Here is a 26,527-nt window from a genome sequence, read left to right on the forward strand (position 1 = left end):
TTTAATCTATTTTACTAGTCGGCCTTTATTTGGAGAGTTGAAACCATTTGCATTCAGTTGATTTCTAATTTTTAGTTTGGTTCTATTTCTCATTTGTTTAGCTACTTTTCAAATGAGGTTGTCCATTTGCAAGCTCTGGAGTTTGCTTTTAATTTTTTTTTCTGTGTATAATTTCTTTAAGGATTTTCTGTAGTGCTGGTTTAGTAGTCATGAATTCTTCAGTTTCTGCTTGTCTGGAATGCTTCAGTTTTGAAGGATAGCTTTACTATATATTACAATCCTGGTTGACAGTTATTTTCTTTCAGGAATTTGAACACATTAATCTAAGCCCTCCTTGATTGTAGGTTTTGCTGAGAAATCAAAAGTTATTCTGATTGGCTTGCCTCTAAATGTGACCTGATGTTTTTTCTCTTGGAACTTCTAAGATTCTTCCTTGTTCTGCATGTTAGGTATTTTAATTTTAATGTGACATGGAGAAGTTCTTTTTTGATTTTGTCTATTGGGGTTCTAAATGCCTCCTATTTCTGAATATCTGTCTCATTCTAAAATTTGGAAAATTTTTATTATTATTGACCAAGAATGGTTATCTTTGCTATTAGTCTGCATTTCACAACTCTCTTCAATTCTGATGGTTCTTAAGTTTGGTCTCTTAAAGTTGTCCCAGATTTCTTATATATTCTGGTCGTAGTTACTTATTTTATTTTCTTTAATGCTATGGGAATGTTCATGGACAGCCACTTTGTCTTCCAGCTCTGAGATTCTATCTTCTTCATGGTCTACTCTATTTCAACTGAACATTTTATTTGATTTATTGTGCCCTTCATTTCTAAGATTTCTGTTTGGTTCATTTTCACTATCTCTATCTCCTTGATTGATTTTTTTATTCATATTCTGTACTGACATCCTAAATTAATTTATTTATCTTTTTGTGTACTCTTGGAATTCATCGATCAATCTTATAATCATTATTTTGAATTCTCTATCTGGTATTTCAGTCACTTCAGTATCTTTGTAATCAGTTGCTGGCAAATTGCAATTTAAGAGATGTCATGTTACTGTGTTTGTTTCACATTTCTTGTAATCCTATGTTGGATTTTATGTATGTGTCAGGATGGATTTTTCTTCCACTTTTTTATATGGGCCTTTTTAGGGCACATACTCTTTTGCCAAATTTTCTGGAATAAAAGGTTGTTGTGAATTTTTCAAAATATTTCCAAGTGGGGTTTGTAGTATATTTTCCCTATTAGTTCTTCAGTGATTATTGTATTTTGACATAATGTGTATTGTGTTAGAGCTTAAGCATTCCACTTTTCCTGTAGGTCTCAAAAGAGTGAGATTCTGCTTTGAGATCTAGCAATTGCATTGTGTATAGCAGAGTATGTAGGGTACACCTTCTGTGATTGCCCTTCTTCACTTAACAACCCTGTATATTCTAAAGGGATATGGGAATGATCTAGATTGGGACCCCCCATAGTTGCTTTCACAGTCTTTAAGTCTTTGTTTTTGCTGTAGGACTGGGTGTCCACAAGTGAGATCTGAGGGCTCCCCCACCCCATATCTGTTGGTACTTGAGGCCTATTTATTGATTGGGGGTTTTCTCTCCTGTATTGTTGAATTTTTAGCATGTCTCTTAGCTGGGTTTTGAGTTTAGCTCAGCAGCAGAATATCTACTTTATGAACTTATAGTGTCCCAGTAGATTCCCAGCATCTCACAGAAAAGGGATAACCAACAACAGCAGCAAACAATATACAGCATCAAGATAAATGCCCATTGTCTACTATGATATCTGAAACACTACAGAAACACAAATGAGGGATCAGCAATTGCCAATAGCAACAACAATAAATAGCTGTGAACTAGATCTGGCATTAATGCTGACAACCAATGTCAACTACACCATCTAATAATTGCAGCAGCATGAGTAATAGTAGCAAAAATTATATAAATCAAATAGTCCTAAAATATGTTAAAAATAGTTCATTAAAAGAAAATCTGATAAGAAGATAAAGTTTAGAATGCTTAAAATTTGAACAGAGAAAGCAGAAAGAAAAATTGTAGCAAGTGATGGCTATAAAGGATAAAAAAATAAAAGACGGAGAGAGAGAACAAGAAAATTTGGGTATTGGAGGGAAAAGGAGAGAAAAAGAAACATGTTAAACAAAAAGCTGGACTCTCAAAAGACAAAACAAAAACAGCACACAATTAAAATTTTTTTAAATGAGAAAAAAAGAAACAAATATGTATATATCCACAAACCCATCAGCACAGAAATAACACCAAAAGAAAAAGAAAACAGAAAAAAATTGTAACATAGAATGAAAGAATTGTCTCTACTGAAATGGTCAGAATTGTCAACAAGGATGATGTTCACTGCCTATGCCCACCTATCCTTCCTGTTTCTATTTGAGTTATGGACCCCTAAAATACTGGGATGGAATTTGTTAAACCCTTTTCCCTTTTTGTGTTGCTCATCATACTGCTAGCTGGAGCAGCCTAAAACTGAAGCTGGTTGAAATAACTCTCAGCTTCCCTTCTCATTAGTATACGGTAGGACAGATGGGAAGTACTGTCATTTGGAGTTTTGTCTGGACAGACCCCCAGATCCATGCTCACCTAGGGTGGGGCTGCTTCAGAATTCTAAGTAAGGAGTTCTGTTGGCTGGGGCTTAGCTCTAATCAGGCCTTTGGGAGTTTGACAGGTGGTATTTGCTGTGGAGAAATTGGATCAACACAACCCTAGGACCAGGTAGATGCTGATCTCTGCTGGGTGTCCAGATAACTAACAGGGGCCTTCTGCAAATTCTTCTTGTAGGGTGAGTGAGCATCATCCCTCCATGTCTCACACACTCTAACAGTCATGAATATGGCTTTACCAGGCTCGGACCCGAGTGTAATCCACCTGCCCATTCATTTTCCAACCTTCTTCAGCTGGTCACGTGAACTGACAGACAAGGCAAAGCAAGCTGCACTTCCCTCCATATTTCTAACAGAATTCCTCTGGGTACATTCTTCTCTGTGCCTGATTCAACTCATTCTTCTAGATACATTCTAGGCCACAGGTAACTGCTTGCCAGGACAAAATGGCAATATTTACTATGATCTCCTTGGCTCCAACAGCAGCAAGCTGCAGCATGGCCTCCTCAAGATGGCTCCTGCCTCAGCTCTCTGCTTGCCAGTTAAGAAACACAGAGCATCTTGCTGTGTGCAACCTCTGGTTCCGCTAAGTTCTGACTGCTTTTCTGTTCTACAAGGCCAAATGTGTCTGTTCTCTTGCTCTTTCTGTTTATATTGCTTTTCCCATTTGTGATGAACCAGTGCTGCTGCAACTGCTACAGTGTAGTTTTCCTTGTCATTTGTTCCATGCACCTAAATTTTTTGGTCTCTTAAGAGTCTCACTGTGTGATACTGAATTTCTGTGAATTCTATCTTTCACCTACCTCTCCGAGAAGCAGTACTCTTTCTGCTATATTTCAAGCCACAGAGCAACTGAAAATGCAGCCTTCCTCTAATTCACCATCTTTAATACTCAATGAACATTTTCTGGCTTTCAAGGTGCCTGATATTCTCCCTATCTACCATTAACTATTAATGTTAATGAATTAAAATCTTCCATAAAGCAGCAGTCCAAAAGGAAATGTCCAATAGGTGTTCAAATACTGATATTTTATGACCTTGCTGTATCAATAACAAACCTTCTAAACATAGTAGAAAAATTTTTTTTCTTAAGCTTTCCAATTTTATTCTCCTAGAGCACATTTTTCTTACCTGATAATGAGTGTGGTATTCTATGGAGACAACATAAGAACACTTTTCATATTATAGTATTTTCTGATTTTCTTTTTTATTTCTCCCTTGACTCATTGGTTGTTTTAGAGTGTGTGATTTAATTTCCACATATTTGTCAATTTTCCAAATTTCCTCTGTCATTGACTTCTAATTTTATTCCATTGTCATTAGATAATATACTTATAATTTCAGTCTCTTAAGATGTATTAAGACTTATTTTGTAGCTTACATAAGGTATTCCAAGTGTACTTGAGAAAAAGGTGTTTTCTGTGTTGAGTGTAATATTCTATAATATCTGTGATGTGTGTCTAATTGTTTTGTACAATTGTTCAAATTTTGTTTTCTTGCTAATACCTCTGATTATTTCAGTTGTAATGTAAAGTGGAGTGTTTTACTATAAACTGTCTATTTCTTCTTTCAATTCCATTAAATCTTTGCTCATATTAGTATGGAGTTCTGTTATTATATGCACATATTTAGGTTTATACTTGTTTATAATTGTTATATTCTCTTTATAGATTGACCATTGTGTCATCAAATAAGATCATTTTATGCCTCTTGCGATAAATTTTGTCTTAAAGTCCATTTTGTCTAATGTTATTATAGTGATTCCAATTCTCTTTTTGTTACAGTTTTCATGGAATATCTTTTTCCATCCATTCATTTTTTGCCTATTTGTGTCTTTGGTTCTGAGGTGAATCTCTTGTAGATATCATATATAGTCCCATCATTTTTGTTCATAATCCATTCTGCCATTCTCTTTGATTGGAGAGTTTAATACATTTACTTTTAAAATAATCACTGATTAAAAAAAAAGACTTTTGCTATTTTGCTCTTTATTTTCTATATCTTTATCTTATCTATTTTTCAATTCCTGCCTTCTTTTATGTTAGACTTTTTTCTGACCATTGGATTTGCTTTTCATTTCTTTTACTCTGGATCTTAGTTTCTTGGTTTTCCCTGGGGACCACAGTTAACATCTTAATTTATAGCAGTCTGGTTCAGATTAATACCAATTTAGTTTCAATTATATGAAACAGTTTTCTCCTATAGTGATCACTATTCCTTCCTTATTTTATTTTCACAGATTACATCTTTATATGTGTATGCCATAATCATAGATTTGTACTGTTGTTTTATTTAAAACAGATTTGTAATTATTGCTTTATAGTATAGTAATTACATTTGTATCATATAGAAAAAATTGGAGTCACCAAAATATATTAGTATTGTTTTTTATATTTACATAGATATTAATCTTAGGCTGTTTAGAGTACTTTAAAAAGATTCCTTGCAATAGGTAAGTTATAAATGATAGAAATTTATTGCTGACAATTCTAGAGACTGGAAAAATCTAAGATCAAAGCACCAGAGATTCAGTGTCTGGTAGGAACCTGTTCCTCATAGTGGTATCATCTATATCCTCAGATGGTAGAAAGACAAAAAAGGGTAGCTCTTTAGGGCCTTTATTATCAGAGTATTAATTCCATTCATGAGCCCTTATGATCTGTTTATCTCACAATGGCCCCAACTTTTTTTCCCCCCATGGCAGATGTGCCTTTATTATGACTGATATTGTATAAAACAAGAAGCATACTTTATGATTAAGAACTATTATATAATCAACCATGGTGGAATCAATAAATACTTAATATTCATTATCTTATAATGAAATATAAAATTCATTTTCAACATTTTTAGTTTGTGTCATATTTTTTATTTATATATGACAGCAGAGTACATTATAATTCTTATTACACATATAGAGCACGATTTTTCATATCTCTGGTTGTACACAAAGTATATTCACACCAATTTGTGTCTTCATACCTGTACTTGGATAATAATGATCATCACATTCCACCATCATTAATAACCCCATGCCCCCACCTTTCCCCTCCAACCCCTCTGCCCTATCTAGAGTTCATCTATTCCTCCCATGCTCCCACTCCCTATCCCACTATGAATTAGCCTCCTTATATCAAAGAAAACATTCAGCTTTTGGTTTTTTGGGATTGTCTAACTTCACTTAGCATTATCTTTTCTAACTTCATCTATTTACCTGCAAATGCCATGATTTTATTCTCTTTTATTGCTGAGTAATATTCTGTTGTGTATCTATGCCACAATTTTTTTATCCATCTATTGAAGGGCATCTAGGTTGGTTCCACAGTTTAGCTATTGTGAATTGTGCTGCTATACACATTGATCTGGCTGTGTCCCTGTAGTATGCTGTTTTTAAGTCCTTTCATATAGACCCAGGAGAGGGACAGCTGGGTCAAATGGTGGTTCCATTCCCAATTTTCCAAGGAATCTCCATACTGCTTTACATATTGGCTGCACCAATTTGCAGTCCCACCAGCAGTGTATAAGTGTGCTTTTTCTCCCACATCCTAGCCAACACTTATTGTTGTTTGTATGCATAATAGCTGCCATTCTGACTGGAATGAGATGAAATCTTAGAGTGATTTGGATTTGCATTTCTCTAATTGCTAGAGATCATGAGCATTTTTTCATATATTTGTTGATTAATTTTATATCATCATCTGAGAAGTGTTTGTTCAGGTCCTTGGCCCATTTATTGATTGGGTTATTTGTTTTTTGGTGTTTAGCTTTTTGAGTTTTTTATATACCCTAGTGATTAGTGCTGTATCTGATGTGTGAGGGGTAAAGATTTGCTCCCAAGATGTAGGCTCTCTATTCACCTCACAGATTGTTTCATTCACAATAGCTAAATTGTGGAACCAACCTAGATGCCCTTCAATAGATGAATGGATTAAAAAATGTGGCATAGATAGACAATGGAATATTACTCAGCAATAAAAGAGAATAAAATCATGGCATTTGCAGGTAAATGGATGGAGTTAGAGAAGATAATGCTAAGTAAAGTTAGCCAATCCCCCAAAAACAAATGTTGAATGTTTTCTCTGATATAAGGAGGCTGATTCATAGTGGGCTAGGGAGTGGAATCATGGGAGGAATAGACGGAACTCTAGACAGGGCAGAGAGGTTGGAGGGGAAGGGAAATGCATGGGGTAATTAATGATGGTGGGACATGATGATCATTATTATCCAAAATACATGTATGAAGACATGAATTGGTGTGAATATGCTATGTATGCAACCAGAGATATGAAAAATTGTGCTCTATATATGTAATTCTATAGCACAATAATTAAAATCAAGAATCAATAAATAGCCCCAAATTTTAATACCATTCCATTGGGGATTCAGTTTCAACACATGAATTTTGGAGGGTCACAAACATTGCTTTCAATTTGATTACTGTCTAGTGTTTTTTTGTTTGTTTGTTTGTCTTTTTTTTTTTCCTTTTAGGCCTGAAGAAATCACTATAGCATTGCTGGTAAAGCATGTCTACTACCACTGAAAGTTAATTTTTGTTTGTTTGTTCAACTGTATTTCTTAATTTTTCATTTTGAGTGATAGTTTTGTTGAATATGAAGTTTCTGGTTGACGGATTTTTATATTATTAGCATGTTCATTATGTCATTACACTAAATTTTGACCGCTTACTTTCTGATGAGAAATTAGGTATTAATATTATTGAGAATCCCTTGTACATAATAAATTGCGTCCTTTTTCTTACTTTCCATATTCTCTCTTCTTTGACTTTCTGCAGTTTGATGATAATGTTTCTAGATGTAGATCTCTTTTTGTTTTGCCTTAGAGTTTGTTAAAATTCTTCAATGTGTAGATTCATGTCTTTCAAAATAATTAGCCAAGGGCCAGGGTTGTGGCTCAGTGGTAGAGTGCTTGCCTAGCATGCATGAAGCACTGGGTTTGATCCCCAGCACCATATAAAAATAAACAAAATAAAATAAAGATATTGTGTCCATCTACAACTTAAAAATATTTTTAAAAATTAGTCAATTTTTCTTCAAATATTTTCCTTCTATTTCTCTATTTTGAACTTTATTATTTATATATTTGTACTCCTAATGGTATAGGTCTCTTAGTTGTGTTCATTTTTCTTTTTTTTTCTCTTTGCTTTCCATACCAGGTAATCTCAATTGGCTTATCTTCATGTCTATTGATTATATCTTTTGCCTATTCAGATGTGCTGTTGAGTGTCTTACCTAGAGAGCTTTTCATTTAAATTATTATGTTTTTCAACTCTAGAAGTTCTGTTTTGTTCCTTTTAAAAATTTCAACCTTTTTGTTAATATTCTCAATTTGGTGAACCATCGTGCTTTTTCTTTAGTTCTTTGTGCATACTCTTTGAGCATATTTAAAATAGTTAAAAGTCTTTGTCTAGTGGTCGAAGATCTAGACTTTGTCAGAGACAGTTATTATTAATTTTCTCTGTGTGTGCACCAAAAACTTCTGGTTTCTTTGCATACTTCATGAGTTTTGGAAGAATACTGGACATTTTAAATATATAATGGTGACAATTAGATTCTCTCAGCTTCTCAGTTTTGTTTTTCCAACTTGTTGTGTGTGATGCTATGTCTAGTGATTCTTCTGAACTTACTTTGTAAAATGTTTATGTTTTGTTGTGTGTGGCCCCTGGAATATCTGCTTATTAGCTCAGTGGTCAGCTGATGATTTGACAAAGATTCCTTAAATATTTAGAACCAGACAAAACACACACACACATACACCTGTCTTCTAGTCCTTGCTGGTGGCTCTGTGTGTATGTTGTATCATACCTTCAATATTCAGCTGGCTAGTGTCTTATTCCCCAGTCTTTTTTCCTACACTTTGTGATGTGTCCATTGTTTGCCCCGACATTTTCATTTGCCCAATTTAGCACCATCTAATAAGTTGCCTTTTAATGTTTTTAACCATTGCCTTCTCTGCCCTAGTAGACTTCTGAGTTTGGCAAAGTAAAGGCAGCCCTTTTATACAATGTCAAGTTGCCAACAGGCAGATCAAAACAACCACAATTTTTTGAGAATACCTCTGCTCCCTCCAGCAACAGAAACGTCACCAAAAACTTAGGTTAGCATCTTCAATAGCCTAAGAATTAGCTGAGTTCTAATTCTTAAGTGCTTGCCTGATTGCTGTAAACTTTGATTGGTTTCCAGAGTTCAGTTAAAGTTGATTCTGACAGATTTTGCCAGGTTATTCACTGTTTTTTGGAAGGTCAGGCCCTTAGAGTTTTCTATCCTGCCAGTGTTCACTGCCATGTTCATCACCCATTGTTTCAGTTTTGACGAGCATATATTACTTTCATTTGTTTTTTAAAGAATGACAATGTCTTTTCTTTACAGAGGTTATCCAAATGTTAAAATCATTCATAGTGAATCATTCATAGTGCCAGAGAACTATGTCACACTTAGGAAAAGAATCCTGGCAAATTAATCCAGTAGATCTCTAATATCAACTGTGTTAAAAATGGTCAACTCAGTCATAGCCCTGTCAAAAACTTTTCTCTATGAGCCAAAGAGATAAAAGCTCTCTGCTGAAGTTGGAAGTTGAATGTGTTAAGATTCAATCCTAGCAGAAAGTAATGTAAAATGTGTTAGACAAGCCAACACATATCAGTCTTTACCTTTAAAACTTCCACTGGAAGCCAGGTATTATACCTATAATCCCATCTACTCAGGAGGCTGAAGCCGGAAGATCACTTGAGCCCAGGAGTTTGATGAAAGCCTGGTCAACATATTGAAATACTATCTCAAAAAACAAAAATACACAAACAAAATTTCAATTGAGTATTTTCATACTGTAGTTATGATAACATGTTCAATATACTTTATCAGATCAATTGGAATATAACACTTCTTCTCACTGCCGTCCCAAATCAGTAGCCCTTTGTGAAGTTATTAAGCCCAAAATTGAAGCTAACAAAGGGGACTGATTATGAAAAAGAATCAAGTATTTTCTGTATTTGAATTCTCTTTTCATCTATATGCAAGCAGTGTGTACTTGAAAAATTACTTAACCTCTCTCTCTCACCTCATCAGTAAAATGGACCTGGTAATAACTGGACTTACATTATAGGTTTGTTATGTGGGTAAAAACAAGTTAAGATTCATTAAGCATGTTACATTATATAAATACATCATCTAATTTTAGGTACAACATGTCTAGAGCATATCTTTTTAGATAGAAACATCTCTAAGCATTTCAGCTTTATCTACTTAAAATAGAGCTTATTGGTGAAATAACTCTATTGGGTGGGTTCTTAAGAGGAAAATAGCCAGGCAGGGTTTTTGTGTAGCCTGAGAGATCAATTCCCTAACAGAAATTGGCTGTATACATGAAGTTGGTGAACTGCATCTTAAAATGTAATGATCTGGGAGATCAGGAGGATGGGCCAACATAGAGATAAGGCTAAAAAGATGGGAAAATACAGTTGATGAAGACACTAAAGGTAGCTACCGAAGTGTTTGTAACAGGAGAACCATCTGGCCAAATTTGTTTTTGGAGTATATACTGTGACAGAAAAAATGGAGTATTTGGGTCAGAATGGCAAGAATGGAAGCAAGGAAATGCCTTGGGTGACTATTAGTCATTTTTATTTTTAAATAAGTCATAGATGTTATATGATTAGCATTTATCAATTTTTTAATAAAAAATATATGTAGCCAGGCACGGTGGAGCACGCCTGTATTCCCAGCAGCTCCAGAGGCTTAGATAGAAGGGGATGTGGCTCAGTGGTCGATTGCCCCAGAGTTCAATCCCCAGTACCCGCCCCCACCAAAAAAAAGATATGTAAGTTCTTATTTTATAAGAAATCTACTTTGGGAGTAATTTTCTCTATGGTATAGTCTCAATTTAATAAAATATGAAGTCCAAATTAGAGAATGGTTATTCAGTTGACACTTGGCTTCTGATCAACAAAAAGATTCATCACACATTTCCATTAGACAATCATTCCTTTTACCACAGATGACCTGTAGTCTAATGCAGGGAGGACATCAATTTCATTGAGCAAATTAGAATAAAAAATAACCATATTACCTGCAAAACTTACTTTGCTAATTTTCTAGTTCTCAGCCTTCTAGTCACAAAAATATTAATACCTAGCATAGGATACTGAGCAGAAGCAACCAGCCCCAGAAAACTGGTAATGAAAATAGTAGTTTATAAAAGGAAATCTTTACAGATTAAATATAGTCTCACTTTATCTTTCTCCACCTGTTTCTTTAACAACTTTTTAGTCCCACTGTAAAAATCCTTGTTTGTTTAATTTGTTAGTCATTTGAACTTTTTATTAGTTGGAGGAATTATTTGGACAAATAGCTATAAAATAAAAGATAAAATTTTATAAGCAACTTTGTTATCATTTTGCCTCATGAATATGTTATTGAAATGTCTTTTAAACTTAGTAGAGATAAAATTTTAAATCTCAGTGTATTCTTTGTTCTTTATTTGTGTATTTTGTATTAGCCATGTAGAATGATATTCTCTGATTTTACCTGTGCACACAAGATTATATAAAATGTAGTTTTAACATGCACTTAATCTGAAGTACTGAACCAAGTGTCCTTTAAAACATATTTAAACTATATTAGTAATATACAAGTAGTGGGAAAATTTATTTCTACAAATACTGGGGAAACTGGAAAACATTGAAAGCATCTTTTAAAGTACTGAAAAATATTTAAGTACAATATAACTATATAACATAACTATTTTAAATTATAATTTTTAAATAAATGAAAATTTAACTGCCTTCAAATAGACATACTTTTTGACATGTGAAATTGATATTCCATAAATTGTTGCTGAATGTTAAATTCAATATAAATAACAATAAATAAAGTACATATGGTAAGCCTGGGATTCAGAAATTAGCTTTAAGATTCTCAAATACATAAAGACCTTCTTTGAAGGCACACAGATGTATTAATTTTTAATTTGCTTCTTTTTGATCTCTTAATTACTGAAAAAGATTTATTGGTTAATTTTAGGAAGGCAAGTGTTTGAAAAGTTTTGCCAAATACTGTCTTCTTTAAGTGACTGTATGGTAATGAAAAGTTAAGAGGAGAGCCAAATTAGATTGAATAATTGTTCAGTCATGTGGGTGAAGCTAGCTGCATAGCCCGGTTGTTAGACTGATTGCTCAAATTACATTGCCTGGGGTCCTGCACTTGGTTGGCTGTCTTCTCAGATCTTAACAAGGTTCTGGGAATTTCTTTTTCTGACAAAGTTTGCTTTGTATTTTCCCCTCCCCCTACCACCTCCAGGATGCTTCATCTGCAGACATCAGAAAAGCATATCGTAAGCTTTCACTGACTTTACATCCAGACAAGAATAAAGATGAAAATGCAGAAACTCAGTTTAGACAAGTAAGTGAAATATGCCTTTATATATATATTGTGACAATTGTATTAATAATTATTATCTATGGTTGAATATTAACTTACATGTAGAATATTTCCTTTTAAAAATGAAATAGTAGTCTAAAAATATAAATTTATTCAATTTTTAATGAAATAAGTTTTCACCAACATTTTGTAGTGTCAGACTCTCTAAATGCTTGGAGGGTCATAATTGTCATAATTTTCTTGTCTAAATTACAGCTTTTGTTTTTAAAAAGTGTATTTTAAGATAAGCTGTTACTTTTGCTGCTTTCACAAAGGTTCATTTTGACCTCAAGCATTTTTTTAATCTTCTTAAGGTGCTACCCAAAACATAAAACATTACTTATAGTTAAGATTTTGTCTGTTTATTGCACTTATGCACACATAGGGTTTTCTGCATGTACATTATAAAGCCTTCACTCACCTGTGTGTTATTTCTTATAGTTGAGAGTATTTTTGTTTTAAAGTAATGCTTCTGTTTTAGTTGGTGGCCATTTATGAAGTTTTAAAGGATGATGAACGAAGGCAGAGGTGAGTGTTTATTTATGCTTCTGAATTAAGATGTAGTTTCATGCCACATCTTCTAAAAAGAATTAAGTCTTATTGAACATTTTATTTATTATAAGTTGGTGTTCTATTTTCATTCCTTCCAAGAAATGCAGTGTTTACAACTGTATTTTTTACAAATGTAGTTTTTAAAAAATATTTTACAATTAAATGTAATTTTTTGTTGAAATATTTACTAGTTTGAATCAGAGTCTATAAGACTCTAAAATCAGGAGTCATAATATTAGGTGGTTCTGCTTCATAGATAAGATTTTTAACATGGATGTTTATGCCCTGGGAAATATAAATACTACTTGATTCCAAACAAATGTCCATTCTATTTGATATATCTTTATTAGCTCCTATCTGATATGTGGTTGTTGGTCTTCCTTCTCTCATTTCTTAAATGTTTATAATTAGCCTGTTAAAAAATAGTCAAGTTGATACATTCTCTTTCTTAGTTGTAGATGGACAGAATACCTTTATTTTGTTTATTTAGTTTTTGTGTGGTGCTGGGAATCAAATCCAGTGACTCACATGTGCTAAACAAGCACTCTATAACTGAGTCACAACCTAGCCCTTAGTACGCTTCCATATTTCCTCACTCTCAAAATAATTAACCAAATTTATGAGTGAGAAAATGATGTGGATAAGCCCATAGAAGATACAGATGGAAGAAAAATATTCATGCCTTTCTCATTTCTTTTGCCTTCTTCCCATTTCTTAATTCTGCTCAAGTTATTGTGTTTAGGGTTAAACCTCAAAGTGGAGGCAGCCTCTTACTCTGGGACTTTTCTGTGCCCCTTTCATAAGAGGGTAATACTCTTACATAGTGGTTTCTAATACCATTGACTTAAGAAGAGATTGCAGAGAGGCTCCTTTCCTTTACTCCCTTTAGAATGGGTGGAATATAGATACTATTGTGGGGCTTCGAAGTTTTATAAGTCAGACTCACAGTAAGATATACATTCAAAATAATACCTCAGGGGACACACACAAAACTGAAATAAAAGGCTCACAAAACCCTATTATATTTGAAAGAGACTTGATTTTTTTCCATTCTGGTCTGTCTAGTCTCCCAACCCACCAAAGCTGCTTTGGTTCATAAAATTGATTTCATGAGACATGGGCCACAATCCAAAATTTTAAAATGTTGCCTTACAGTTTTTAAAAAAAGTACTTAAAACAACAACAACCCACCAACCCCAAAGCCCAGTTATTTGAAATATAAGCTTAAATCCAACTTAAGTATTTGTATCTGTGTGTGGTGCTAAAAATACATCTTAAAAACAACCCTGAAAATAAGCTATGAACATTTTGAGTCTTTGTTCAAATGTATTGTCCAGAATTATTCTGTATCCTAAAATGTTAGCTACCACTCTTGGTTGTCATCTTGACTGTTTAGTTTGAATACCTCCTCAGTTTGTCAGATTGCAAAGCAAGGAATCAAGATATTCTCTTGAAGTATTCTTGGCTTTATAACAAGGGCTGGCATTGATCCAGGTACCATAGCAGACATTCCTTGGGTTTGAGATAATCTATAGTGTTGAAAGAGTCCTAAAAGTGTGTTGAAAGAAGTGTTGGTCATTCTGTGCAAATTTTCTAGTTAGTTCCTTTCAATGAGCCCCTACTTTTGTTTCACACATCAAAAATGTGTCTGTAAAGATAGCTTTATTTAGTCTTCCAACATCCTTAGCATCAGATTTTGACTTTTTGTTTGTTGTTGTCAATAAACTTTGTAACAATGTCTTTCAGTTACTGAAATTATCTGTCTTTTCATATGAATCACTTCTTATGTATAAGCTGTCTTTTCATTAACATAAACTCATCTAACATTATCTCTCTAGGATTAGTTCCCTCTGCGTTTATTTTAGAGTATTGGTAGAAAAAAATGGATCTGACAGTTACACAAACAGCTGTAGTATTTAGACCCCTTGAGGCCCAAGTAACTCTTTGGTAACTGGTTTTCCTTGAGGCAAAAGTCTTAACTAATCAAGCTGAGATTCACTCCTCTAAAGCTTGCGCCTGAGGCCAGGTGACCTGTGAGTATTTAAGTGAGAAAGGCATCTCTGCAGACAATTACCTAATGTTCATAATTCCTTAAAGAAAGAAAGAATAGAACACAGCTTTATCTTCTACAGAAGAGTGTCTCATGTTGGCCTTAAAATATTCTTGATATCACAATTGTTTATAATAAATATTCATTAAATAAGAGCTTTTAAAAGTATAACCTTCTAGGGCTAAGCATATAGCTCAGTGGCAGAACACCTGCCCAAAATGTGCAAGGTGCTGGTTTGGAGTTTATCCCCTGCACACACACTAAAAGTGATCTTCTAGGAATTTGCAGTTTGGAAAATTGTCAGACATGTTTTCTTTTCTTTTTTTTTTTTCCTTACGTGTGAAATAATCAGATGTATTATCTAAATTTTGGTAGAAAAGGGAAGAGAAATGAAATAACCACCAAACTGGATAATGTTTTTAAGAAAAACACAAGTATTATTTTATTTCATGACAGCCAAAGTGTTAATTATATATCATGAAAATCTTTTGCTTTAAGTTTACAACTCATTTACTGTTGGTAATGTACAGAGTTTTACAAACCATCACCGCAATCCAGGTTTTTAATATTTCTATTATTTCAAAAAATTCACTCAAGGGGTTGTGGCTCAGTAGTAGAACACTTGCCAAGCATGTGTGAGGCACTGGGTTCTATTCTCAGCACCATGTATAAATAAATAAAATAAAGGTTCATTGACAATTAAAAAATATTTTTGAAAAAATTCACTCAAAACTCATTTGCAGGCACTCTTGTCTCTGATCCCTATCTCTGGGCAGTCACTGATCTACTTTCATGTCTGTAAATTTGTCAGTGCTGCTTATTTCCTATAAATGGAATCACGTATTATATATAGTCTTTTGCATCTGGCTTCCTTCTAGAAAATAATATTTTTGAGGTTTATCCACATTGTAGCACTTCATTCTTTTTTATTGCTAAATAGTATTCCATTGTGTAGATATACTACTTTTGTTCATCCATTCACCAACTGATGGACCTTTGAGTTGTTTCCACTTTTTGGTGATGTTAAATAATGCTGCTATGAATATTTATGAATAAATCTTTGTGTAGACGTGTGTTTTCATTTCTTTTGGGTAGATTCCTAGAAATGCAATTATGAATAAACTTTTAGACCCCTATTCTCTCAAAGGCATAAGCTGTAACATGAAAATAACAGGTTTTACTGGTTAGTGGTGTGAGGAAACTTAGCATAGCAGCCTTTCTTAAACTTCTTAGGTAACTCACTTATTTTGGGGAACAGTAGCCCAGCTATGTTCCAACATAAATTTCTATACATGTGCCCTGAGTTTAGCTAAATGTTGGGTACCAGTCATCATACACACACACACACACACACACACACACACACCATATATATGTAACTGTATATATACGTACATATTAAATACAAGTATTGGGTAACAGTCTCTCTCTCTCTCTCTCTCTCTCTCTCTCTCTCTCTCTTAATTATGTTAGTTAATATGACTAAAGTACAATTTATTTAGTTAATATGACTAAAGTACAATCTACTTATGTGTATATATATATATACACATTACATTGTGCTTTAGTTATATTAACATCATTTACTTTTGTTTTAAATCTGTTATAAATTTTAACCAGTCTTATTTTGCAGATTAAAATTTTTTTGTGTATTTTGTTTCTGTATTTATGAAAGTTGAATGTATTTTTTAGTTTACTAAATGAAATCATGTTTTGTTTACAGTGCAATTGAAAGTATAGTTATCAGCCTCAGTTAGTTAAAATTTTAAAAATCCATTACCTAGTTATTGTTGTTTGATTACAAATTTGTTTTAATCAAAATAAACATTAATCTGAGAATTAAAAAATCTCATTTTAGAACTTACCTAATTTGAAGATATGACACATATACAATGTAGAAAGTGCTAAGTACCACAATTTTTAACATATATATATATATATATATATATATATATATTATATGTTAAATATATATAAACATATTTAAAGAAAGCATAGGATCAATTAATTTTGTCTTATTTTCTGTTTATGATCTCTGTATAATTAACTTTTACTGGAAAGTTTGAAATCTGACCCAAATTAAAGTTATGTTGTTGTTAAGCTAAAAATTTAAGCTTTATATGATGGGAATCACAATTTAGGCAAGTGCCAGAATTATTCATTTTAAAAATACACAAATTTTCTATTTTAGTTACATAATTTCTGTTTTGTTTCAAAATGTACTGGTATTTTAAATTTACATAATTTTTCCTGTTGGTAATTCGAAATTTTAAGGTTTTACTTACTTTCTAAAAACTATATTAGGCTGAATATGTTTGATGAACTGTGGGTTCTGAATGGAACTCACTAAAGATTAGACAACCATTATTTCATGTTTATCACATAGATTTTAAGAAAATCAAATGAAATAAGCATGCATTAGGTCATATGTTAGATATGTGGAATTGATCAGTGTTTTTATTTAGAATAAAATACCTTACAGTTATATACTTTTTGCCTCAATGATATTTTTATCATAGAGATTTGCTTCTCTGTGTAAAATATTTATTTTTAGTTTTAGGTGGACACAATATCTTTATTTTATCTTTATGTGGTGTTGAGGATTGAACCCAGTGCCTCACGCATGCTAGGCGAGTGCTCTACTGCTGACACAACCCCAGCCCCATTTCTACATTCTTGATCTGGTTTTCACACACAATTAAGAACAGTTTGTATCAGTCTCAATTACAGAGTATTTTAACAGTGTTATGTGCTTAAATATAAAAACATGATAAAGGGATGTCTTAAATTTTGTGGTGTTAACACATGTTTTTCTTTCTTTTTTCTTTTTTTTTAAAGAGAGAGGGAGAGAGAGAGAGAGAGAATTTTTTTAATATATATATATTTTTTATTTATCAGCGGACACAACATCTTTTGTTTGTATGTGGTGCTGAGGATCGAACCCGGGCTGCACGCATGCCAGGCGAGCGCGCTACCGCTTGAGCCACATCCCCAGCCCATAACACGTTTTTCTTTAAATAGCTTATTGAAAAATACAGTGCCTGTGTATTTTAAAAGTATATTTTTCTTTTCAGTGTTTTATCAGGAAAGCAGTAATTTATCTTTTAACAGTATAAATTCTAAAAAGTGAATTATAATAGAAGCCATCTTCCCTTAAAATGATCAGTCCCCTAGGTCATAATGTTCATTGATAATAAAATCAATAGAACATGATTCTAAGCTTAATCCTTGGACACTATTGTTTAGAGTGGCAACATAATCTAATAAATATCTGGTTGTGTTTAATGTGTTCAGTACACAGGGTTTTGCTACTTTTGGATTTGGTTGTGCACTAAATACAGTTTATATGGGGAGTAGAAAAGTAATTATTAACAGATACTTAGCATTTTCAGCAGTATTGATAATAAAATATTTGATAGGAAATTCTTAGCTATGAGTTCAACCATGTATTTTTCCAGTGCAGTTTAGATATAAAACAAATTTAGCATTTAGTACTGCTACTAGGAAATTGTCTCCACTTTCTTAGATGGTCTTCATTAATAACCTTACTTTTTTCACAAAGTCATTTCAGAGAGATTTGCTGGAGATAATAATTTTTATATTAGGATCCTCCACCCCAATGAATATGAAGTAAAATAAGGATTTATAATAAACTTGGAACTTAACATTCATTGGACTTCATTTGAATGTTACAATCGTGTGCTGTAGTAATTGAAACCTTTTTACCTTTCCACATCTAGTTTTAAATGAGACAGTTTTTTTAAAAAAATAGATTTAAATATAATTTTTAAGAACAGTAATGGTAGGGTTTTTGTCATTATATTTTGATGCTAATATTCAAGAATTGCTGCAAATATTGAAAAGGAGGATATTTAGCATCAAATCTTTCTTGACCCTGCCACTGTACAACCATATTTTAATTTCTATATTCTCACATAATACACAGTTTGCATTTTAAGAGTTTAATGTTAATTAATTTTCTTTGTTTTCAATATTTGGTTATTCTGATCTAATAGTATTATTAATAATCTAAGTTGATTTAATAGTCAGATGTTCTAAAATTGCCAATAAAATATATTTTGCATTAATAACCAGTCTTTTCTATGGAAAATAGAAGTTGCCTGTAATAGACCCTCTGCTTAAATTTTTTTTTAGTATATCTCCAAGGTATCAATTTAATAACTATCAAAGTAGCTACTGCAGTTGTAGCATTTAAATTGATTTACACGTCAAGACTGGCAGTTTAGCAGCTGCGCTATTATTCCTAGATCGGTCAATTTACTTGAGAAAAACCTACTACTGAGTTCTGCTGACCTGCCTGACAATATAGACCCTATTTCTATTCCTGTAATTAGGCCTGCGACTAACTCAGAATATTTTTAATTAAAATATTTTGGTCAATGTGTTGCACCAAATTAGGCCTTTCAGTGAAGATTTAATTCTGGATATAGTGTGATTAGAATATTTAATGAGTTGTGTTCAATTAAGATTAACAGGTTACGTGTGTTGAACATAACAGTGTTTGTGACCATTTTGTGTTTCACAGTCATAAACAATTACTTCTTATTTTTAATCTTAAAAATATTTGCTTTAATAACTGATAGGTAAATTTAAATTCAGTTGAAATTTTATTTTAAAGAAATTTTTTAAATAAAAAAAATATACTTTATCCCTATAGTACCAGGAAAGATAATTTAAATGTATTGCAAGGAAAGGTTTTTTTACTTATTAATGTTCTTCCTTCCCAGCAAAAGCCAAAAATGAGGAAATCGCCACTTTTTAAATGGTTACAAATAAGCAGTTTTATGAAATCTGATATAAATGTTGGCTGTTTCCATATCCCTTTTTTTCTAAAGGAAATTGAGCAATACAAAATACAAAGTGCTCATTTTATAGCTTTAATTTTTTTGCATAAAATAAGGCATATAAATGTTTTAACTTGAATCCCCATAGTATGAGGTTAGAACTAAAAACACAGACTAAAAAATTTATCCTGAATTTGATTCAATATATATGTAATTCATGGTAACAAAACCTCTGATTTTGATTTTTCTCCCAGCAAGAGCCTTCCTTTTCTTGTGGACTTTTGTGGTATAAGCTTTTTCTTGTGAACTTTTTGTGATGCGAGACTGTGGTAGACAGGTAAATTATTTTACCTCCTTTAGTTTAGATCCTGGGGTTCTGTAAAACATAGTGTATTCTTTCTGTGCACATTCTTAAAGGTTGTCAGTATTTGGAGCCACATACAGTGCTTTGAATTCACTAGACATTATATGCTGGCAATCTACATAATTTATGTTATCTATTTGGGAAAATTCTTTTTAAAAAAAATATAGGTATAAATAAAGCTTTTTGTTTTTATTTTAAAGTCCCTATGGATAATCTTTATATTTGCTACTGTAGGTATGATGATATTCTGATCAATGGACTTCCAGATTGGCGGCAGCCTGTATTTTACTACAGGCGGGTGAGAAAAATGAGCAATGCTGAGCTGGCATTACTCTTGTTCATTATTCTCACAGTGGGTCATTATGCTGTGGTTTGGTCAATCTACCTGGAAAAACAATTGGTGAGTATTGGTGATAAATCAAATGATCTGGCTTCCTTCATTTCATGTGGAATTTCAGACATTTATTTTTCAAGTGATGAGAATTTCTATTTTCAGCATATACTCATCATTCTAATAGTTTTACACTCAATAGTTAGTGTTTTATTTATTCCTAAGAAGTACCAATGAAATAAGAAAAATAATACTTCTTTTTAAAAAATATGGCACTCAGGGGCTGGGGTTATGGGTCAGTGGTAGGGCATTTGCCTAGTATGTGTGAGGCCCTGGGTTCAATTCTCAGCATCACATATAAATAAATAAAATAAAGGTCCATTGACAACTAAATATTTTTTAAAATATGGCACTCATTTTAAAACTTTGCGAAGGTCTGAATATCTAGCTGAAAATAAGAAAGTACATGTTTTCTTAATTATCATCTTTTAAATATATTATTTTTTAATGTAAGATTGATTCTTGAAACTTTTTGTCATAGGCCCTTACATAATGAATGTTTATTTTAAAAACATTTTAACTAATTCATAAGATTCAAGATTAATGTATTTTATGACTTCAGAGATTGGTTTAACAGAAAATTATTACATTTTTCTTGGTCTGAAATGCTATTATACACTTTATTCTGCCATGGGTTTTTATTTATATGCTAAAGGTAATCAAACATATTTATCAGGATTCATGAATTAGAATCTGTTTACTCATTCCTTTTGAAGAGACATTATTAAAGTCGCATGAATGAGAAAAAGTAAGTTGAATGCTTTTTCTTAGAAAACTTCGATTGCTATGGAGATGCACATGACTGACAGTGCCAAACTTCATGTGTGTAAAGGCCTGGATACCATGGCAACAGTTATTGTGAAAGATTGATGATTTTACTTAATTATGTTGGACCTTACATACATTTGCATAAATGTACCTCTGAAGTGTTTACTCTTCACAGAAGCATCTTGATAACATTTAAGAATACATGTTAATGATAACCTGTAACCATAATTCTTTCCACATTAAGGATGAACTGCTTAGTAGAAAAAAGAGAGAAAAGAAAAAAAAGACCGGCAACAAGAGTGTGGATATATCAAAACTTGGTGCTTCAGAAAAAAATGAAAGGTAGGAGTATATAAAAATACTTTATAACTTGAAACTTTTTAAATGTCTTTAATATGAGTCAACTTCATATGTATATCCATTTCACATATGCTCTCATTTTTATCTATAGTAGGTTTATAAAGACTAGTGAGCTGAAGTTTGTAAGACAAATTCTAATCTTTAAGAAAATTAGTACAGGTTTTCTTTCCTTATGAAGTGCTCATATATATTTAAATAATATAAACTCTCAAATTCTTGTAGTATGAAATTTTTGTACTAAACTTTAGAAACAAAATATTACTAAAAGAATCTATCTCTTAGCTCAGGAATGACAATATATAAAGAGGCAGTGATATGCGGTACACTCAAAAAGATACCATGATTTCTTCTATTGATTCATAGAAATAAATAAAGGGTTTAAATAGTTCACACAGCATGACATAAACTGGATCAATGTGGGATGGAGATCAGAGACCATTCTGCCTGTCTTCTATTCTGATGACATCAGTGAGTAATGCTTCAGTGAACTGCAAATGACATTAATTTTTATGTATTGGTTTGTTTATGCTACAGTCTTCGGATCTGGTTGTCAGCACTTGGGAACATTCTGACTATGGTTAGTCTTTTATAGCTGAAGTAATCATAAGGTTTAAGAATTCATTATGCAAAAATGATGAAAAGTTCAGGTTAGAAAGAGGATTTTTGTTTGTTTGTAATTTGAGTATGAGTCTCCTTTCCCAAAATCTTAACCTAGATTCTCTTACTTGCTATATATTATTGCATTTGTAAGTATTGCATTTCATAGTAGAGTAAAATTAAGTGATAACATCATAAGTATTTCATTGAATACTTTTACTTTTTTGGTTAAAATAGGTGTTCAAAAAAGAATTCATGATCTTTTAAAAAACATTTTGTTTTGTTTCCTAGCATTTTCTATTTCACTGATGTGTTTGGGTTTTTCCCCTTTTAGATTGCTAATAAAACCACAGTGGCATGATTTGCTTCCATGCAAGCTAGGAATTTGGTTTTGCCTTACACTAAAAGCCTTGCCTCATCTAATTCAGGTAAAAGGTACTTCTTTCATATCCTATTAGATGCTTTCTCTTTTAGTTATTCATGAAATAATTTAGGCCAGTGTCTGCTGTATGAATGCTATTATATGCTTCATAAGATTGAATGAGTTGAATGATATTTTTATAAGTAGTTTAGAGTAGTTTCAAGATTGTTTAGTTATCTTATTTCTATAATTATCTTTTATTTTTGCTTTTAGAACACCTTAGAATTCCAGGACACTAGGAAAAGGAAAAAAAAATCTATTGTTAGGACAGATATAAAAGCAGTAAAAGTTTAATCTGCTATTATCATGAAAGGCATAACCAGTAAAAAGGAACAGAACTCAAGTGGCTTATCACCTATTATTTTAATAGCATTTGAGTACATGATGTTTTTTTTTTTTTTTAAAAAAAGCCCATAACATGAGCATCTGTGTAATTATGCAAAAATACATATATATTGCTTTCCATTTATTTGGAATTTTAAGAGGAGTGAGGACATTTTGTTTTCTGATAATCAGAGTGTCTGTTTCAAGATAATACCCAATAAAATGTGGGTATATTTATTTATATGGCAATTAACATAAAAAATGTGTTCTATTAAATTATTGCTTTTGCTAATTCTAATTGTTTTGCTTACTTAGAAAATTCCCAACACATAAATATAATACTTGAAAGTAAGTAAATACTTTTTACTGCAGAAATTTTTGAGATTATAATTTTGGAGGAGAAATGTTTTGCTTCAGTAAATAAGTGTGTTTAAGCTAGAGAACCAGTTCTGCCTACTTTGTCTTTTGTTATCATCAGAGCTGTCAATCTTAAATACTTATTTGTTATTTTATTCTAAGTAATTTGCAGTCATTTATTTTATAAAATTAACATATTTCTTAGCATGCAAGATAATTTGCCAAACAAGAACTAATGTATTTCAGTGGCTTACCTTTACAATTTATTTTAAATTATTTGCCTATGGTATCTAGACCCATCAGATTAAACAACTGTTTTGCTTAATCATAAATTTTTAGAAAATAAGAAATTTTACAAAATCTTTAAATTCTTTTTAGGAACTATTTTCTTAAGCTGTTTAATTGGTTTGAATTTTAAAGTTTCTACTATCTTTTGGTACCTTTTGCCTATCAACTTTTAGATACTTATGCATTAGCCTTTTAGGGCCTCTATAAATCTAACTTTCAAATTTTAAATCTAATAATTTAAATTATTTCTTCCTCACAAATGCATTCTAGAAGGAAAACAAGATGATTTTTTCCTTTTGCTTAAGCAAATTCTTGATATTTTTATAATGATTTGAAGATTTTTCTGAACTGGTTGTGGTAGCACACACCTGTAATCCCAGCTACCCTAGAGGCCAAGTCAGGGGAGCACAAGTTTGAAGCCAGTTTTAGCAACTTGGCAAGACCCTGTGTCAAAATAAAAAAAAAATAGTAAGGCCTGAGGATGTAGCTTAGTGGAACAGCGCCCCTGGATTCAATTCACAGAAAGGGGGGGGTAGGATAGAGGAGGAAGGAAGGAAGAAATGGGAGGGGGTGGTCTGAGGAAAAGGGAGGTGAAAGGGAGAGAGGGAAAGGAAAGAAGAGAGGGAGAAAGGAAGAGGCAAGATCAGTTTTTCTGGTGGTCACTGAAAAAATAATGTAATACAGTTTGCTTTTACTGATTGTAGTAGTGTAATAAGTATTTTAAATTGGTAGACATATAATTTATGTAAGACATTAGCAAAATAATACTGAATAGTTGCTGTTAGGATTAGATTTTTGTTTATCTTTTTTTTTTATCTGTTGTGACTTTGTATTAATTCATAATAAAATTCTATATTAGTTCATCCATAAAACTCTATAATGTGAATACATATGCTTGATGATACACGTTTTTATGTGATACTTTTTTGAGAACCTCTTAAATAGCATACTTAGGAAATTTAGAAAAATTCATTTTAACAGAAAGCAATCTGAATTGGTGATTGGTACAATAGTCAAAAAAGGGCCCTACTAAAGACCTAAGAATAAAAGTCGGGTATGGCAGTGCACACCTATAATCCCAATGGTTTAGGAGGCTTTAACAGGAGGATGGCAAGTTCAAAGCTAGCCTCAGCAATTTAGCAGTGCCCTAAGCAACCTAGAGAAAAATGTCGAAAAATGAAAAACTGAAAAGGCTGAAGATGTAACTTAGTGGTAAAGTGCCTCTGGGTTTAATTTCCAGAATCCCCTTCCCCAAAACAAAAGCAAAACAAAACCAAAATAGATAGAGACCTGCGCATAAAAAATGACACATATAGCCTTAAACATTTTAAACATGTACTTCACATTTAATCACTACTCTAGTAATATAGAGCTATTGTTGTATTTTTAAAAGAGTATTCATTGGTTGGAGTTCCCTGTCCTTTTCCTTGCATAAACCATACCTATAATCTCAGTTTCTTTAAAGACAATCCCAATCTTGATATCTTTAAAGAAGAATCTAATTAGACTCTTAGGAAACAATGTCATTGCAGAATCCTTATATAGTTTTTCATCTCTAGTTAAAAGCATCTTTAGCAATCTTACATGGAGCTTTCCAAAACACTAAACTTGGTTCTCTTAGAAACAACTTTTAATTCCTACTCGTATTTTATCTTTTTAACATGGTTTTTAATTGACTTGTGTAATTACAAAAACAAGTATAACTGACAAAAATGGGTTTTTTGTTTATTTTGTGGTACTGGACATTGAATCCTGAGGTTGCTATACCTTTAAGCATACCCCCAGCCCCCTTTTTTTTTTATTTAGATACAGGGTCTCATAAAGTTGCCCATGCTGGCCTTGAACTTGTGATTCTTCTGTCTCCTGAGCAGGTAGGATTACATAGGTTTAAGAGCTAACACAAACAGCCCTTGTAAGCATAAATAAGCAGATATTAATTAACAAGAGTTTTACATCTTGAGTGAGCCTCTTGAATTTTCATGAAAAATTAAGTAAAACTGAGCTGCAAATATTCTATGTAAGTTTTTAAAAGTGGGAGTTTTCCAGCAAGTGCAGTTCACTCTGGAGAATCTGTATCCAAATCTTGTCATAGCAACATCCCTTCCCAACTTATTTTCTTCCCATTCATCCTCTAAATATCCTTTTCTTTACTACATTTTGTATACATATAGAGTTATCTACTGGATTGGGAAAAGTGATAGTTTTGACTCACTTATGATCCAGGTTATATTTGTTACACAACATTAAGGATCTCTAAGAAAACTCTGTTATTTATTGCCTATTTAGGTTACCCAAATTTATTTTCTGTACCCCCAAGAAATACTTACAAATGACAATAGTTCATTCATATACATATAGATATATACACACACACATAATTTATTATATATAGAATATTTAAGCTTCATGTGGTCATATGTTTAAAAATAATGCAGCCATTTGAATAAAAATGTATAAACACATGTAAAAATAAGGCACTACAAGGGACTTTAGAAATAAATATGCCTTCTAGGATGTAAGTCAGGTAACAGTTACAACACATGAATTGAAATAACCAGGATTCAATATGGTATATAAGTTTCACATGTATAGTATAAACAGTGACTTCTGAGGATGTTCAAAGATGTAAGTTGTATCTATTTAGCATGACCAGGAAAAACTGAAAAGGGGAGCCACTTGAACCAAGTCTTGAAAGATGAATAGACCCTTAACAGTAAAGTACCCACTTTGTGAAATAGGTCGTATACAAAGATAATATCATAGATATAGTACTTCCCATACAATCAGTTTATTAATATACTGTGTTAAATCTGAAAGAGATCTAAGAAAAACATTGCACAGTGGCTTTTTTTTTTTTTAAAGAGGATATCACATAGCCCATTAGTATCATCTACAATTATATTCTGTGCCTCCAGATGCTGAGTATATCAATTAAGGAATTTACATTCTAATAGATGATCAGGGATTTATATTCTAGTAGATAAATATGATACAACAAGTCTAAAATAAAACATTTAGACAGAATAAAGTTACTTGATAGAATAGGAAAGTATTTTTATCTTACTTGTCTGCAAAGATATGTGTACAATGTTAGAAGTGGTAGATACAAAGCACATAATGGTTATTAAGTGGGTAGAAAATACTCTTGAATGATTCTGTGATCAGGCAGGGTAGAGGTAAAAGTA

At 32.3% G+C, this 26,527-nt stretch overlaps 1 protein-coding gene across 1 annotated transcript in view; it reads left to right on the forward strand.

Moving 5' to 3' along the window:
- Dnajc1 (DnaJ heat shock protein family (Hsp40) member C1) overlaps window positions 1-26,527 on the forward strand; it is a 225,857-nt gene that overhangs the window by 86,025 nt on the left and 113,305 nt on the right. The window contains exons 2-6 of the mRNA XM_027928571.2: window positions 11,946-12,047; window positions 12,547-12,593; window positions 20,071-20,236; window positions 21,240-21,337; window positions 22,287-22,380. Coding sequence (XP_027784372.1) covers window positions 11,946-12,047; window positions 12,547-12,593; window positions 20,071-20,236; window positions 21,240-21,337; window positions 22,287-22,380 — 507 coding nt within the window. The remainder of the gene's footprint in view (window positions 1-11,945; window positions 12,048-12,546; window positions 12,594-20,070; window positions 20,237-21,239; window positions 21,338-22,286; window positions 22,381-26,527) is intronic.

This window comes from Marmota flaviventris, chromosome 12 (assembly GCF_047511675.1).
Source record: "Marmota flaviventris isolate mMarFla1 chromosome 12, mMarFla1.hap1, whole genome shotgun sequence".
Taxonomy (NCBI): domain Eukaryota; kingdom Metazoa; phylum Chordata; class Mammalia; order Rodentia; family Sciuridae; genus Marmota; species Marmota flaviventris.